The sequence below is a fragment of the Mobula birostris genome, chromosome 22, assembly GCF_030028105.1.
Source record: "Mobula birostris isolate sMobBir1 chromosome 22, sMobBir1.hap1, whole genome shotgun sequence".
Lineage (NCBI taxonomy): Eukaryota > Metazoa > Chordata > Chondrichthyes > Myliobatiformes > Myliobatidae > Mobula > Mobula birostris.
The window spans coordinates 42,107,553-42,123,585 of record NC_092391.1 but is presented as its reverse complement, the minus strand read 5'-3'; the positions used below and the strand labels follow the sequence as shown (position 1 = coordinate 42,123,585).

At 39.2% G+C, this 16,033-nt stretch overlaps 1 protein-coding gene across 4 annotated transcripts in view; it reads left to right on the top strand.

The window, feature by feature from the left end:
* fkbp15b (FKBP prolyl isomerase family member 15b) overlaps nucleotides 1-16,033 on the top strand; it is an 85,479-nt gene that overhangs the window by 24,472 nt on the left and 44,974 nt on the right. For all 4 annotated transcript variants that reach the window (XM_072240545.1, XM_072240544.1, XM_072240543.1 and 1 more), the window contains exons 11-19: nucleotides 135-183; nucleotides 2,248-2,364; nucleotides 4,115-4,211; nucleotides 4,783-4,874; nucleotides 5,626-5,728; nucleotides 6,116-6,225; nucleotides 7,559-7,663; nucleotides 9,866-9,960; nucleotides 12,408-12,510. In XM_072240545.1, coding sequence (XP_072096646.1) covers nucleotides 135-183; nucleotides 2,248-2,364; nucleotides 4,115-4,211; nucleotides 4,783-4,874; nucleotides 5,626-5,728; nucleotides 6,116-6,225; nucleotides 7,559-7,663; nucleotides 9,866-9,960; nucleotides 12,408-12,510 — 871 coding nt within the window. The remainder of the gene's footprint in view (nucleotides 1-134; nucleotides 184-2,247; nucleotides 2,365-4,114; nucleotides 4,212-4,782; nucleotides 4,875-5,625; nucleotides 5,729-6,115; nucleotides 6,226-7,558; nucleotides 7,664-9,865; nucleotides 9,961-12,407; nucleotides 12,511-16,033) is intronic.

Genomic DNA, 16,033 nt, shown 5'->3' with positions numbered 1-16,033 from the left:
GCTCTGAGAAGACTTCTGGCATCGGTTGAATTATGAACGTGTGAGGAAATGGAAAAAGTAAAAGGACTCATTTAGAAAGTTGTTAATTTTGTCACTAGTGAGGATAATTAAATTTAAATTATTTGTTCTTTCAGGGAGCAAAATGTGCGGGCAAAGTCCAATTCATTAAGCGACATGCTTTCAGTAAGTATGGGGGTTTGCACATAGTTACTGAACAATAATTTCTACTGTTGGCTGCTTTTTGCTAGTATTATTTTATAACTTTTTAAAAAAAAATGTCCTTCCTGTCCTTTAACAGAAGAAGTAATTAGATAACTGGGGCGCCATGGTGGTGTTGCAGTTAGTGCAACGTTATTACAGTTGGAGTTCGGAGTTTAAAGTTCAATTCCAGTGGTATATGAGTCTGTACGTTCTCCCCTTGACTATGTGGGTTTCCTCCCACAGTCCAAAGATGTACCAGTTAGTAGGTTAATAGGTCATTGTAAATTGTCCTGTGATTAGGCCAGTGTTAAATAAGTTGGTTTCTGGGAGGCACAGCTCGTTGGCTGAGAAGTGTCTGTTCCATACTATATCTCTAAATAAAATAAAAATAACTGCTTCTAATTAATGTTCATCTGTAATGATGTGCTCAGAAAACTTAGTTAATCTAATTCTTCAGTGCCTTTCTGTATTTAATGCTGAAAGTGGCACCTTGACATGTTTTCTTTACTCATTTATGGGAGTGGTTTTTGCTGGCAAGTCTAATATTTATTTCTCATTAGATCCACCATCAGAGTTTTAAATTTCTGAATGGACAATGAACCCATGTACACAACCTCCAATTTTTTTTCTTTGCTCTCTTAATTATTTTTAAACACATTTATTATTTATTGTTTTGTTTTTAGTATACACTGCAATATACTGCTGCTGCAGAACAACAAATTTCATGAATTTTGTCAGTGATATTAAACCTGATTCATCCATAAATGCATGAGAAGGTGGTGTGCTCCTCTGTTGAAGGAGGACATTGTTGGACAGGAGTTTCTGGTTTTAGACACTATAGTGGTGATGGTATGGCAACCCATTTCCAATTCAGAATGATGTATGTTTTTGGTGTTTTTGATTCTGTGTACCTTCGATCCTTGTGTTTTTTAGATGATAAAGGTGGGTTTAGCAGGTGCTTTTGGAAAGGAAAGTAAATGCAGTGATTATTTTGATGGTGTAGGTTGCAGCCATGGTAAATTAGTAAAGAAGGACATGAATACGAAGGATAGTAACTATGGTAACAGTCAAACTGTTGCTTTGACCTTGTTGGTGTAGAGCATCGAGAGCATTTTTGGAGCTGAACTCATCTAGGAGAATGTTTTATCTCACTCTTGTTTTCTATGGAGCTAGGTTTGACAGTTGTGCTAATTTCTGAGAATTGTCTTATTTTAAGTTGTCTTAAGTTTAATTTTTCTTCAGAAAAGGTGATGTACTAGAATCAGGTGCTCAACCATCCAACCCTGCTCCATAGATATAGTGTCAGGAGATGAGTCATTTCTGCAGGATGCCCTATTCTCTCACCTGCTTTAGTAGCTCAGTGTTTGTCGCAGGTTCAATCATTTACGTCTCTGGTGACCCACAGATACAGCTCATGGGCAATCCCATTGTATTTTTTGTTGAGTTCTTTCCTTGGGAGATGCTCGCATGAGAAGGCATTTAGAAGTCCCTATCTAGATCTTGGTGCATGAAATCGTGCATTTTCCTTTAAAATAAGGTTGCCTGAAACATTCTACAGATCTATGTAGGGAAAAAGAACATAAAGCATTTTGGGTTGAAGACCATTTTGTCAGAACTATGAAAGGGAAGAGTTGGTTTTGAGTTGCAGAGAGGACTGAGGAAGGATAGATAGGACAGAGGGAATATCACTGATGGGGTGTTAATGGTTTTATAGGTAAATAAGAGCGTTTAGGAAGGGAGAGAACATGAAGAAAAGAAATGTTAAATTTTTGAAATGCAGAGGTAATAGGAAATCCCTGGCAGCTCAGCCTATGCTGTTGGGGAGAGAAATTTAAGCCATTATTGAAGATGTATAACCTGCAACAAAACTGGCCAATATTGCCAGTATTTTTGTTGCTGAAGATTTCTAAAGTTAAAATATTAAACTCTGACTGTGCCCCTTCTGTAAACAAGATGATTTTCCATCCTGTTGCTTTTGATTCTCGGATTTGTTTACTAATTATGTGAATTACTATTTTCTTGTATTTGTTCTTCCTGTTTTGTTAGAATCCTGATACTACTAAAGCCAAACTAATTTCTCGAATGGCAAAAATGGGACAACCAATGCCTTTTCTTGCGGGGGCTCTTTCTGCACAACCTGATTCCAGTGACTCTGAACTTGAGGTAAAAAGTTAGTAACATTATTCTGCTTTGTGTGGCAGAGTTAGAAACAGTTTGCTTAGTATGTAGAGTGAATTTTATTCTGTTTTAGAAGAAAGTGATTATACATAGTGTATAAGCTCCATGCATATCCACTTAGTGATTTAGTAAATTCAAATCTAAATGAGTAGAAACAAAAGTTTACATCAAAACAACTGGATATTCATATTCTGAATATTTTCTAGCTTTCTTAAATAATAAGAATCTGACGGAGGTGAGGCAGCTGTTCATAATATGAGAAGTAATATACAATTAATTGTTGTGGTTTTATTATTGTTTTTCTTTAAATTTGGTTCATCATCTCATAGGAATGAATAATTATTTTGTGATCTCTGTAGCTCCTCATTCACATCTGTCAAGTAGAAATACTCTGTACTTTGCAGACGATTTCACTCATGATGTAAACTAGTGATACAAACATCAACTTGCATAGTTGAAAGCTATTCAGCCCCTCATTTTTTTTAAAGTGTAGTCATGGGTGACATTTTATTTCATGTTTACCCCTTTCTAATCTCTTAATTAGAAAGCTGTTGTTTGCTCTTTATTACGATATTCTTCAACACTATGTGCTAAATATTTAGAGACCAGTTATCCAAAGCAACTGTGGGATAATTGAACAAAATATATCTTCCATATACTGGTGCACTCCTTGTGGCACTCTTGTGATAGAATATACTTTTAAAAAATTGGCAAGGGTGCTTAGGCATGCAGTGGATAATGCATTATTCTGTTAGGGCTGAATTATACTATTTTAGCCAACAACATAAGGGGATTTCACTTAGTTGAAAAAAAAATTGCATAGAATTTGATCAGATTTTACATTGCTCATCCGTAACTATTTTGCCCACCTCTTTTTAACAGACTAAGCCATCCGGTTTGAGTTTAATTTTCTAATTGAATCTAGCCATAACTGCACATCCTATCATCACAAAACCTGTTTTCTACCATCACCTCTATCCACATCCCCTGACCATCAGCTGAAACACTTTGCCATTCCTTGCTCATTTCTATACTTGGTCTTCTGCTCTGCTGATTGGGCTTCTGTACTCCATTTTGGTCAACTTTGAGGTCTGAAGTTTCCTGCCTGTGGACAATTCTTAAGTTGTTCAGTGACTATTATTATTTTTAATTTTTTTTCCCTCAACCTTCCTTTAGCTTTCCTTACTAAGGTTAAACTCTGAGCCTGACTCTTGCCTTATATAAAATTCTGCTCCTTGTTTTCATGTACTTTATGCCCTCATCCTAGTGTTTATAACATCTTACCTCTATTTATCATTATCTTAGTTTTTTCCGCATCTGATCCTTTGCCTTTTAGATGGTTTTATCAACTTTTTCTATTCCATGTTATCAGTAACCAATGATGAAAACTTGTCCTCAATCTTGTTAAAGATATGTTTTTTATGCACTCTTTGTTGAGGCTTATTTTCCCCCCATTTATACTCTTTTGTAAAAAAAAAAACTTGTTTGCCTTAGTATTTGGATTATGTATGTGAACTGCTGTGGTTGTGAGGTATGAGAATACAAGTTGCATTGCATGCTTTGTCTAAATTCTGATTCCATATATAATCAATAAGACCCATATAGGTGCAATTAAGGTTCACTTTATTAATTACTTTCTGCAATAACTACTTATAAGTACACTCTGGGGTGGATTGTTGGGTAAAAATAACTTTTTGCATACATGTCATCTGTGATCTCTTTGACCATCTTGCAGGATCATTCTTCAAAGGTAGCTCCACTTGCTGCCTCATCATCAGTTCAGCATACTGCAGCTCCTGTTCACAGTCTACCTCCACAGCATCCAGCACCGGGTAGGGTACAGTGAGCTTTATCCCTTTGTGCTAAACACTCATTGCATTTATCATAATTTGACCCATTAGTTAATATCTGTTCAGGGTCCATTTCAATTTGTATCTGCACATTAATCTTGATTTATTTAGCATCTATTGTATTACTTCCATTTCTTTGGTGTTAGTTGCCAGTTCTTTTCAGGCTAGATCTGAAGCAGAGGGAATTTCCTGTCTTGATATATTATTTAATCTCCTACCCTTTTACCATAATGTAGCTTATAAACTCCTCTTGGGCTTCCAGCCGGTATAGGTATCACTTATAACTGTTCTTTCTTCCCTGAAGAAGATGGCAGCGTTTGTCATCGAAACATTGGTTATAATCAATGCCTGTACCCAGCTGGAAGCCCGAGAAGAGTTTATTCATCATACATGCCAGGAATGCACTGGATCCTTTTTACTAATGTGGCTTGTTAACAAAAGTATTGCACATTAGGTAAATGAATCGTGCATATTTAACTGTCTGTTTTCATGTTTTTGGATGTAGTTAATTTACTGTAGTTTTTTTTCTTGTAATTTTGTTTTTAATTACCAGTGCCAGTTTCCATGCTTCCGACGTCTTCAGCACTAATGCCAGTTGCTTTGCCTGCACAGCAGGAACTGGCTGGCAGTGGCCAGTCCTTCCAGGTATGCTGCAGTATCTTTTATTAATGTAACATGCATGAGTAAACCTAGAGAAAGTAATATAATGAGCAAAGCTCATCAACCAGTGCTTTCACGTAATTTAGACTTGTGTCTTCATTGTAAGCAAAATGTACTTTAAGATTATCAGAATTTGACTTTGTAAGCTACTTGAGAGATGCTGGGACAAGTCAGTAATTGGACGAGGAATACATTTTATGGCACATCTCAAAGGAGGACAGTGGAGTAGAGAGGTGTAGGGAGTGAATTCCAGATCTTGGGACCAAGGAGCAAATCCTCCAGTGATTGACTGATTAAAATTGAGATGTCTGAAATGCCAGAATTGGAAGAGTGGAGGGTTCTTAGAGATTGTAGAAATGGAGAAAGTTGCAACAGAGAGGGTCCACCAGCCAATTCAGTAAGTATTAATGTCTTTAATGCTGCTGATATATCTTGTCAGTCTATCAATATTTATACCCAGTCCATTAGGCAGTGCTGCACCTGTATTACGTTTTCTACAGCACAAGCCCTGTTTTTACCCACGTTAATGGACAAGCCTTTTCTCATGAGTGTTCACATATGCTCACTGTTACTTATTACCTTATGCTGATTAAGGTGGTCTGCTGCATGTTTGCCTTGCAAGCTAGAGAACTTTCCGCATTCCTGAGTATGTTGAATAGAGGTGGAAAGAGTGATGTATTCAGATTTTTTTTTTTTTTTTGGACTTTTTACACAGTCTGTTAATGTTGTACCTCAGCCATACACAGGAATGCCCTATGGTTACGCACAAGGCCATGGATCGCAGACACAGATTCAGCCAATTGGACCGATGTACCCTGCTCAAACACCACAGTATCAGGGTAGGTAGGCTCTATGTTTATATTGTTGTATTGAATGGTTTAAACAGCTTTTCAAAGTGAACCTGGAGAAATTGTGTGCCTTTATTGCTATTGCATGAGCCACCAGTGCTTTGTTACGGTCCTTGAGATACATAAAACACATAGCCTATTTTAAGTTTGTTTTCCCATGTGCAGGTGCACTAGTAAAACCCAGTGATTTGACCTCCAGTTTGCCATTTGACACTAGTGTGTCTAGTGTATAACTGAGGAATTACAGTGCTGATGTGCTTTTATTAAAAATGATGCAATCTTTGACTAGCATCTATTCAGCACATGATATTAAACAACTTGGTATCACTTCCAATTAAGAACATGCTAACACTGTCTTGATTTTATTTTTCTTTACAGCTAGTGGAGATGTCACTTCTTTCATGATGACTGAGGCACGTCAGCATAACACTGAGATTCGAATGGCTATCAGCAAGGCCTCAGATAAAATTGACCAGCTTGCACTTAAGGTGAGCTGATCGTACAGCCTGCAGTGTGTCAAAGAATGCTGGGCCAAACGTTAAATTAAGGGTTTACCCCAGATACTGTGGTGATGATCCACGGAACTATGTAGGCGCAAACTAGGGTTTAAAGTAAACTTGGCTAATCTCAACTGCGTTAATTACGGGTCTGCTGTAGTAAGTCTATTGGCAGGGGATATGCACCTGGTTGGTAGCCTGTCTGCCAAAAGTGATTATTTAATGTGGAAGCATAGAATATTGGATTACTTGGCCCTTTAGTCCTCTCCACATTCGATGGGATCATTCACTTCAGTTCCTTATTCTCACCAGCACTTCATATCCCCTGACCCCATTCACTATTAAATTCCTTAAATAGGTGTGATTTCCTGGCCTTTACTGCCACCTTTGGTAGAGGATTCCATAGGTTCACCTTACTCTTGAGTATAGAAATTTCTGCTGATACTCATTTTGAATGATCCTGAATCTGTGACCTCCTGGTTCTAGATTCTTCAGCCATCAGGATTACCTTCTCTACATTTTGCCTGCCTGGTTCTATTAGAATTTATAGATTTCTGTGAGATCCTCTTGCATTGTTTTGTACTCCAGTGAATGATAGGACTAACTGACTCAATTTCTCATTGCATGTCAGTCCTGCTATCCCAGGAATCAGTCTTGTAAATTTAGGTGCACTCTTTCCATGGTAAAATGTTACATTTAGTTCTATCACCATCTCAATGATAAATATAGTAAATGACTCGGGACCCAATACTGATTCCTGCAGCATCAGACCAACCCTTTCCTGCTTCTGAATTCATGTTTGTATATTATCTTACTATTCCATATCTTTTAATTTTGTGCTCTGATCTCTTGCATGGGACCTTACCAAAAGGCTTTCAAAGGTGCATGACATGCACTGATATTCTGTTAGCTAATTTCTAAAGTGTATCCTCAAAAAAAAAAATCTCCAGTAATTCACCTTAATCATGAATTCCCTTAAACTCACTCTGACTTTGTTCATTGTCATGAATCTCATAATCTACTTTGAGTTGCTGTTGACTTTGTTTTTATTTGCTGATATTAAGAATTATTGTAAAAATGTCTAGATGGAGAGATTTGGCTTTGAATTTGTTGTACTTCAAGTCAGTCCAGTTGCTTGCTGCTGCTTCTGTGACTAAGCAATGCAAGTATTTGGCCTTGGGCAATGCTCAGGAACTTGGATGCAGTTTTAGGGAATGCAAATGATGTGAAACAAGCAAGTACTGGTAAAAGATAAGAATAAGATTGGAGCATAAAGTGGATTTGTACATTTGTTGATGCTGAGGTCTGTCCTTCGATGTTACAGATGGAAGACTTACAGAAACACATGACTGGCCCTGCAATCCCAGGCATTTCATCATTCACCATGGAAACAAGCATGATAATGCATAATATCCAGAGGATTATACAAGTAAGTGCAATTGCTGTGTATGTTTACTACTGATTCAGAGATAAGATGTGAGAGTCATTGACAGGGTTGTTTCTTTTTGCTGCCCTTCCCAAAATGGTTTTGAAAAGGTGATGTGAAGGAACTGGACAAAGAGCCTTTGAGCATAGAGTACGGTGCATTAACAGGTCTTTTAGCCCTGATACCAATATAGTGACTGAGCTGCTGAAACAAAATCCAAACAGCATCTTGAACAGATTGACAGCATTGCCAATAATAACTCTTATTTGTTTGGTGATCAGAGTGTGTGTGTGTGTGCGCGTGTGTATGATTCTGGAGAAGAACGATTTAGGTGCTACAGCCAGGGTATTGACTTCTCTTGTTGTCAATGCTTTATCCAGGCATTCAGTGAAATTGCATTGAGATTTATACCGTCATATCATTGTAGACGCTTGGGCTTTGATTTTCATACTGTTGTCTGCTGTTGTTGAAGATGGGGCTGTTCGTAGAACACCTTTCCCCAGAAATATTTTTCTAATAGTCCATGGTGATCACCAAATGGACCACAACCTTGTCGTAGGAGTTGGAGGCTTTTAGACCATTCCTCCATACAAAGCTGTTTCAGTTCATCAATATTTTAGGATACCTTGCACAAACTTCCCTCTTCAGGTTATGCCATAGCATCTCAATTGGGATTACGTCTGGAATGACCATCCAAAACACAGATTTTCTTCTTTTTAAACCATTCTATTGTTGAGTTACTCTTGTGTTTCGGATCATTATCTTGTTGCATCATCCAACTTCTATTAAGCTTCAGGTGACAGACTGCTACCCTGATGTTCTCCTGTTAAATGCCTTGATACAATTTTGAGTTTATTGTTCCCTCAACAAACTGCAAGCTACCCAGGCCCTGAGGCAGCAAAACAGCCCCATACCATGATGCTCTTCCACCATGCTTCATATTTGGGATGAGGTTTTGGTGTTGATGTGCAGTGCCCTTTTTCCTCCAAACATTGCAGTGTGCATTTCTGCCGAAAAGTTCAATTTTTGTCTCACCTGTCCACAGAATGTTGTCCCAGAAGTGTTGTGGAACATCCGGTTGGTCTTTTGCAAACTTGAGATGTACAGTAGTGTTTTTTTTGGAAAGCATTGGTTTCCTCCATGGTTTTGGTGAACATTCTCGTTCAGTATTTTTCTTATAGTGGACACATGAACTTTAGCAACTTGTCGAAATTTCTGCAGGTCTTTTGCTGTAACCCTTGGGTTCTTTTTCACCTCCTTCAGCACTCCACATTGTGCTCTTGGTGTGATCTTTGCAGGATGCCCATTCTAAGGGAGAGTAGCAACAGTACTGAATTTCCTCCATTTGTGGACAATTTCTTACTGTGGGCTGAGGAACACTCAGGTCTTTACAAATGCTTTTGCAGCCTTTTCCAGCTTCATGCATCTCTACAATTCTTCTGCTAAGGTATTCAGAAAATTGTTCTGATGTAGGCTTAACCCCAGAGATTCATATACTTTTTATGAACCTAAACTATGACTGTTTAAATTCTGTATTTAGTATTGATGAGAAGAGTACAATTGTTTGTGTGTTATTAGTTGAGGCAGACTTTTTTTTATTTGTCTATTATTGTGACTTAAATGAAGATCAGACCACATTTGATGAGTAATTAATGTAGAAGACCTTGTAGTTTCAAAGGGTTCACTCATTTTTTCTTGCAACTGTGTGTAGGCTGGAGTCAGGGCCTTGTGCTTTGGCTGGTAGGGTCACCCATATCAAACGGGTCAAAGGGTAGAGGCCAGACTAAGAGTCATGCTCTGGTCCTCCAGGTTCAGGGGTTCAGCTTAGGGCTAACAAACCTGACTGGGCAAAAAAAAAGTTACAGAAACAGCAATAAAGAACCCATGTATATCCATGTGTAATGGTATGGACAGACAAAGATGGAGGACCTTCATTGCTGCCCTAAATGCCAGCGGTGTAATGAGCAGGAAGAAGTCCATGGTGCGTCACAACTGGATGTTGTGGAACTGTGTGGTTTTATATGTTAGTTTGTGACACTGTGCTCAGAATTATTAAGATTAGCAGGCTGTGTTTTCTGTTGTGTATGCAATCAGGCATTGATGTTGGCGTGCTGCTCAATTACATGTCGTCGTGGGCACTGAGTAGAAAGTATTACACTGTATTCAGTTTTTATTTCCTTTTCCAACCACTCTGATTCTTCGCAGGAAAATGAAAGACTGAAGCAGGAAGTGTTTGATAAAAGCAATCGTATCGAAGAACAGAATGGAAAGATCAGTGATTTGATCCAGAGAAACCAAAGGTACCAGGGATGAATCCAAAATGCATTAAACTGGGCAGTGTGAACAAGGGCCAAACTGGCAGGACATGGTGGGAAATCAGGTAGTGATGATATTTATTGCTGGGCTTGAGGTTTGAGTTCCAAAGAGGGACTGTAATAAGACCATAAGATATAGAAACAGAATTAGGCCATTTGGCATATTGAGCGTGCTCTGTTATTCTGTCATGACTGATTTATTGTCTCTGTCAACTCCGTTCTCATGCCTCCTCTCTGTACCCTTTAATGCCATTACTAATCAAGAACCCATCAACCTCTTCTTTAAATATATCCAGTGACTTGGTCTCTATAGTTGTCTATAGCATTGAACTCCACAGATTCACCACCCTCTGGGTAAAGAAATTCATCCTCATCTCTGTTCTAAAGGTATGTCCTTTTATTCTGAGGTTGTGCCCTCTAGTCCTGGACTCTCCCACTTTTGGAAACATCTTGATGTCCAACTCTGAGATTCCGGCACTCCCCCATCTTCTAAATATGAGCAAGTACAGTCCCACAGCCATCAAACGATGATCGATCTTCCTAAGAAGTTGGTCAAACCACAACTCAAGCATTGCATCCAATTCTGGTTAAAACAATTAAGGAAAAATGTAAATTTGCTAGAGAAAATGCATAAAATAGTTTGGTTCCAGTAATGAGAATTTTTTGGGTTAGAATAGAAAAGCTACAGTGTTGTCATGGGAATACAACAGGAAGAGAAAAGATTTGATAAAGGTGTACAATGTCAAGATGCATTTAATTAGGGTAAATAAAGAAGCTGTTCCCAAATGTCTGACTCCAGGATCAGAGATCACTGATTCAGAGGAATGAACAAAATATATGAGCAGTATCTAAGGATAAAGCTCTCCTGGCGTAGGGAGTGGTTATGACTAGAAGTCACTGCCTTTGAATTGTACAGGTAACTGTGGGGTAAAAATTTGTTGGGCCACAGGGAAAGAAAATGGGAAAGGGACTGGACAGTGAACCTGCCCCTGTGCCATAACAATTCCATTTCTGGTTATTCCCCTCCTACAATGTGATCGATACTCCTCTTGGTTTTCAACATCATTTATTTATTCGGTACAGTAACTGGTCCTGTAGGCCCTATGAACCTGTGTTGCTCAATCACACCCATGTGACCAATTTACCTACTAAGGCGTACATCTTTGGAATGTGGGAGGAAACCAGAGCGCCCTGAGGAAACCCATGCACTCACGGGAGAACTGAGCATTGAAGCATAGAGTGAAATGCATCTTTTGCATTAATGGCCAACAGAGTCTGAATATGTGCTGGAGGCAGTTTAAGTGTATCCATGCTCTGGCACCAACCTGACATGTCCACAACTTACTAACCCTAACCTACACAATGTCCATATTCCTCATCCTCCTGACATTCATGTGCCTGTCCAAACATTTGCTTCTACCACCATACCAGGCAGCGCATTCCAGACATCCACGACTCTCTATCTCCCTTGAACCTATCCTCTCTCACCTTCAATGCATGTCCTTTGGTATTTGGCATTTCACCCCTGGGAAACAAATACTCCGTCCACTCTACGCCTCTTATAATCTTACAAACCTCTATTAGATCTCCTCTCAGCCTCCAGTACTCCAGAGAAGACACACCAAGTTTATCCAACATCTCATGCCTTTAAACCAGGGAGCATCCTGGTAAACCTCTTCTGCACCCTCTCCAAAGCCTCTGCATCCTTCCCATAGTGGGGCGACCAGAACTGTAAGCAATAATCCAGATGTGACCTAACCAGAGTTGTATAAAGTTGCAACATATCCTCTTGACTTTTGAGTTCAATGCCTCACCTAATAAAAAGCAAGCATTTCATAAGCCACCTTAACCACCCTATAAACTTGTGAAGCTACTTTTATGGAGCTATGAGCTTGGAGCCCAAGGTCTCTCTGCTCAGCAACACTGTTATTAAGGGTTTTGTGCTGAACAGTGTACTGTCGCTTTGAATCTACCGTACCAAGGTGCAACATCTCATATTTATCTGGGTTACACTCCATCAGAATATGGGAGGAAATTGGAGCACCCAGATCCCAGGTTGGGAACACCCCGGAGGGACCCTGTGCAGTCTTGGAGAGAAACTCCTCACCGACAGCTGTGGAATTGAACCTGGGTGGGTAGCGCTGTGAAGGCGTTACAGTAACTGCTACATTAGTGTACCTCCCCCTTCCCACTACTTAAGTCGATGCCCCTTGTGGATTTCTCCACCAGTAAAAGTAGTTTCTCTTTCTACTCTTTTTATGCATTGCATCAGCTTAGTTCAGAAAATGTTCTGTATCATTTATCTGTCTTCGATCTGTGTTGAATACAGATTCTGTATCAGTCTGTATCATTGGTCTTGAACTTTTAAGTCCAAGTTCAGTTCTTATTCTCATTATAATTAATTTTCATAATTGTTTGTCTCTTTCTTGCAGATATGTAGAGCAGAGTAATTTGCTGATGGAACAGAGGAATGACTCTCTAATTTCCTCAACTGAGAATAGCCAAGCCCGCATCCTGCTTGTGGAGCAAGAGAAGGTGAGGTTGGCATGTGTGTTAATATTATGGAGAAGTTGAGATGGATCCTTGGGAAATGAGGAATGGGACAGAACCAGAAGGGAATAGTTAACACCTAGTGTGGGAGAATCAATGCAATAACTAGGAATATTAGATTATTAGTCGAATTTGGCAACAGGAAGGGGTAGTGTGTGCAGAGCTGTGAAATCCAGTCCTGACCTTGCTGTAAACCGAGCTTGGTTTGTATAAGGAACTTGCTTCACCTCAAGAGAAGAATCTCTGTGACACTACATTTGAATCCATTTTCCTTGATTTTAGTAGATCAAGTAATTCGAGCTTTAAGTGCATATAATTCCTTAACTGTATCTGTCGGTGAGCCCCTCAAGGATGTATATCTACTCAAGAAAAGACAATTTACACAAATATTGCAAAAGTGGAAATAAATGTTTTTGGGGTCCTATATTTAAAAGTTTAAATATTATGAAAGAGATCTGAGTCCATAACCAGGATAAACATATGGATCCAGTAATTTATGTAGGACTATACAGTTTTTCATTTGCTGTTTCATGCGAGTGTTTTTCCTTAACTTGCCATGACTTGTTCTTTCTTTTTCTTTTGATTTTATTGCTAAATGTAATTTCAACTAAGTTCTTTAATTTCTGTTCACACGATGGTTTGTGAAAATGTTTTCCAATTACTTTTTCTATACAAAATTGTTTTTTAAAGTTTGATTTGAAAGGGATATTGGAGTTGAACCAAATTATCTCCAAGTTAAGATAGGATCAGTATGATTGGATGTGAGCCTGGCTCACATCACAAATTCATTTCCTGGTAAGATCTATATTTAGTTTCTGTAAGAAGCTGCAGAATGACAGTACATGGAAAAACATGTTTGTTGTAGTGATCATAGAATACAGCCTAGTTCACAGTGTTCAGGTAGAGCAGAGTGACCTTTCTCCTGTATTTGACCTCCAAATATGCAGTGTGAATATGACATTTGAGCTAACAATTCACAGTAAATGATTTTTGTCAGCAAATGGACAGTGCTGTCTTACTATCTCGATAGAATATCAGTTTCTGCATGAATAGAACTTGTTTTATTACAGATAATGTGTCACATTAACAAGTACCTGCTTCAGTGCCAGCTTTATGTTTAGCGTCATTTTTGGACTTTATCACCATGCCTCTCAATCTTACAGCATATTATCATTATTGTGTAGTTTAATTATCTTTTGCAAACAGTAGCAACATCAAATTGATGAGATGTGTCAGAAACACTAATATGTAAGTTTACACATTTAAAACATTGTACTCTTCCATTATGCTACAATATTTTACTGATGCTGAGAACATTTCTTTCAAACCAGTTTTGTGTCATTGAACATTAGACAAAGTTTGCCTAATTACCCTTGAGAAAGTGTTGGAGAACTGCTGTAGTCCTTCTAGTAAACATGTTAACTGTTGGGTGGGCAGTTCCAGGGATTTAGATGACAATTATGAAATGTTAATGTCTCTTTACTTCATATGTGAGTTGATGGAAATCCTGCAGAGGGGTGTTTTTTTTCCTGGGCAGCTGCACTGATAGTTTCAGAGATGTGTTCTAGGTTTGGGTGGTGAAAATCTGCAATGCATTTTATAAGTGGTGTAAGTGTGTACCATGGCGAGTAGATATTTATGATGTCAATCAAGTGTCCTGGATGGTGCTACCCAGATAAGCCTATGAATCTGTCACACTCTTCAATTATGCCTTTTGATGGTGGAAAGGCTTTGGATTTTGAAAGTGATTCAAATGCAAGTTTTCCTGGATAATATTAGTGAGAAAGTGACATCTTCCTTCGTCGAAAAAAGCGACAAAATGGACTTTTAAGATTGTAAACCAGTGGGTTGTTATGTCTCCTGCTCACTGTGAAAATAGGGGACACCTCTATCTCCCTTGCCAGGGAGAGAGAGAACCTGTGGTTTGTCGAATGTCAGATACAATGCAAAGCCTTTGGGGTAACTTTGGTCTGTGTCTTTGCTATTGCTTAGCACACGCTTGGGCTCGGTGACGTTACCCACGTGCTTTTTTTTGCTGGTGGGTGAGGGGGGATCTGTTTTCGTGGATGTTTGCAACGAGAAAGCATTTCAGGATGTATGTTGTATAGATTACTCTGACATTAAATTCGACTTTTGAACCTGTGCTGCTCAGTCCAGTGGCAGTGGCTCCTTCAGCTGGGACCAGCTAGCTGTCTTGTATTTAATTGCTTATTCAGTAAGACCTGTCTTTATACTCTGTAGACTATGGATGAGGGGTATACCCAATTAGAGGATGCACAACATTTCATATGGGGTCTAACTGTTCATGGGACTTTGTCTAGATGCAGCAGGTGCTTAAGTGGAGCGAGTGAATTTCTGTTATGTGTGTGTACCAACAAAATTGTGTGATTTATGTTTATGTTGCAAGGTCACAAATCACCTTTGAGGAGACAAAGAAAGGACCGTTTTAGTGACTGTCGCAACTGTGTATTTTCTTCTTAGTTCTGCATGTGTGAGAGTGTGTGTGCATCTGCACGCTTCCTTTAGTATGTGCTGCATTTGACTGTCAGTTTACTTTCTCTTCCTAGTTTGCACTGCCAGTGGAGTGGGCAAGAGCACAGGTGAGGGTGCCCATATTGTCGTCTTAGTGTGTGTGCTTGATTTAAGTGTTTATCCCCTTTCTGCTTAGGTTGACATTTTGATTCTTGGTTGGAATGGTCTGATCTCCTTGGCATTTCCATCTAACAAGATCAGCAAAATCCATCAGCTCCTGAGTTTGCTGTCTGCAAATTTTTTTTCAGCTGTCTGCTAACCCTCATCTCCCCTCTCCCCTGCCCGCCCCCCAAGCCTTGCCCTGGATCATGCGTGCCCTGAAACCCAGAGAATTAAAGGAAATGCTCCCAAGCTATAGATGTTGGCACTTATGTTGCTTTTTCACTCCTACCCCCCTTACGCCCGTGTGGAGTGTTGGTCACAGGTTAAATGAAAACTTCAGGCAGGGAATGAGAAAATGAGTCTAAACGGCTTGATGTCCAGTGTGGTCAAGAACTTGTTGACACTCTGTTAAAAGGAGGGGTTCATTCAAATGCAGTGGGGTGTCTGATTTTTTTCCCCTTATTTTAACACCTATGTTTTCCTTGACTCAGCATGGGTTTTGAAATTGCTGTGTATGTATAAGAAAATTGTGGATTGGTGTCCTGCTTCAACAGGGTACCTGGTCTTTTATGGCTGAGGATCTGATTGTACTCTCTGTTGTAAAGCACATGATATATTAATTTTGTACTTGAACCATAAGGTATAGGAGCAGAATTAGACTATTTGGCCCATTGAGTCTGCTCCACCATTTAATCATGGCTTATTCAATTTTCCTCTCAGTCTCAATCTCCTTCCTTCTCCCCGTATCCCTGCATGCCCTGACCAATCAAAAATCTATCAACCTCTCTGCCTTAAGTATACATAAAGACTTGGCTTCCACAGCTGCCTGTGGCAAAGAATTCCACAGATTCGCCACTCTCTGGCTAAAGAAGTT